The sequence below is a fragment of the Cyprinodon variegatus genome, unplaced genomic scaffold, assembly GCF_000732505.1.
Source record: "Cyprinodon variegatus isolate N-32 unplaced genomic scaffold, C_variegatus-1.0 Scaffold4056, whole genome shotgun sequence".
Classification (NCBI taxonomy): Eukaryota; Metazoa; Chordata; class Actinopteri; order Cyprinodontiformes; family Cyprinodontidae; genus Cyprinodon; species Cyprinodon variegatus.
Window position 1 is genome coordinate 1 of NW_015154509.1, and position 1,348 is coordinate 1,348.

Below are 1,348 nucleotides of genomic sequence, written 5' to 3' on the forward strand. Positions count from 1 at the left end.
GGTTTCAGGATGGTCCAGGTGTGAATCATGGAGGGTTCAGGTGCGGTTTCAGGATGGTCCAGGTGTGGATCGTGGAAGGTTCAGGTGTGGTTTCAGGAAGATACGAGTGTGTTTCCTACAAGTGCTGAATCTTTGAAAGCTGATTGTTATTATAACTGTGTGCAGCTGCTCAATTAGGTCCAGGTAAACAGTGGTTATAATGATATCACTAACCAGCCGCAGGCGGTGGGCATAAACTGGCTCTGGCTCTTCAAGCTTCCTTGTTGGCATGGCAATGTTCCATCGCTGTAGTTCTGCAATCATCTCTGCAGGACTGAAAAGGACTGCTGGGTCGACACGCCAATGGTTGATCAGCTCCACCAGTCGCTCTTTATAGTGACCCCTGCTAGGACAGAGAGCAGCTCACCTGAACAGGTACGAGGACTGGGAATCACGTGGACTCTGATTGGACCACAGGGGATCTTACTGGCAGTATCCTCCGAACTCAGACAGCGCCGGTCGTCCACATGGTTCTTCCTTAGTCCCAAAGCTGTTGTCTCGTAGCTCTAACATCGGACATGCTGCAGGAAACCAAATATGTCTGTCAGACACGCTGGGGCTGGAGTCCCAGTATGTCTCAGTATTCCTGTTCTCTACACTGATAACAGGCATGACATCACCTGTCATACTGGATGGAGTCAAGCTGCCATGGGATGGTCTCCACCAGGAAGGAGATACTCTGTGATACTAACAGAGATTAGAGCATCAGCAGAGAGTCAACCTGACCTAGACCACTGCAGGCATCAAGCATCTGACCTGCAGAAGTTGGTGCAGACGGCTCACGCTCCAGTCTCTAAGGTGGTACAGGCAGTCCCTGGGGTGGTGGGCATGAAGACCTTTGGAGCCACACTGAGCAGAGAAGCTGCATTCCTGAGGAGGTCACAGAAAGAGACATTTGAAAAAGGTGCAAAATTACGCAAATCCTGAGAGAGTTGAGACTATGTGCTGGACCAGCAAAATAATGCAGGTAACAAAATGCGTCGTCACAGTTAATCTTAGCATAAGCTTCAGAACAGGGACTCACAGAACCCAGAGAAAAGCGCTGTCTGCAGCCGCCACAGAACTGATGGCGACACTGGGTGCAGGTGAAGTGAAGACATCCTCCCTTTGACAGGCTGAAGACAAACTGACAGCTGGGACATTCTGAGGACCAAGAAGATGGTAGTTTTACTGCAGATACCTTGGAAGGTAGAATGGGAGGCAGATCTTTTAGTTCTCAGGCTCCTCTCCTGTGGAACCAACTACCAGTTTTAGTCCGTGAGGCAGACACCCTGTCTACTTTTAAGGCTAGGCTTAAAACTTTCCTTTT

At 49.6% G+C, this 1,348-nt stretch overlaps 1 protein-coding gene across 2 annotated transcripts in view; it reads right to left on the minus strand.

The window, feature by feature from the left end:
- LOC107081305 (E3 ubiquitin-protein ligase RNF31-like) overlaps positions 1-1,348 on the minus strand; it is a 5,078-nt gene continuing 3,730 nt past the window's right edge. The window contains exons 3-8 of one of the 2 annotated variants that reach the window (XM_015369505.1): positions 1,064-1,182; positions 796-909; positions 660-726; positions 467-560; positions 214-382; positions 1-115 (exon numbers count right to left, since the gene is read on the minus strand). In XM_015369505.1, coding sequence (XP_015224991.1) covers positions 26-115; positions 214-382; positions 467-560; positions 660-726; positions 796-909; positions 1,064-1,182 — 653 coding nt within the window. In that variant the 3' untranslated portion in view covers positions 1-25. Of the gene's footprint in view, positions 383-466; positions 561-659; positions 727-795; positions 910-1,063; positions 1,183-1,348 lie in introns of both variants that reach the window. The other variant, XM_015369503.1, reaches the window with a different exon arrangement.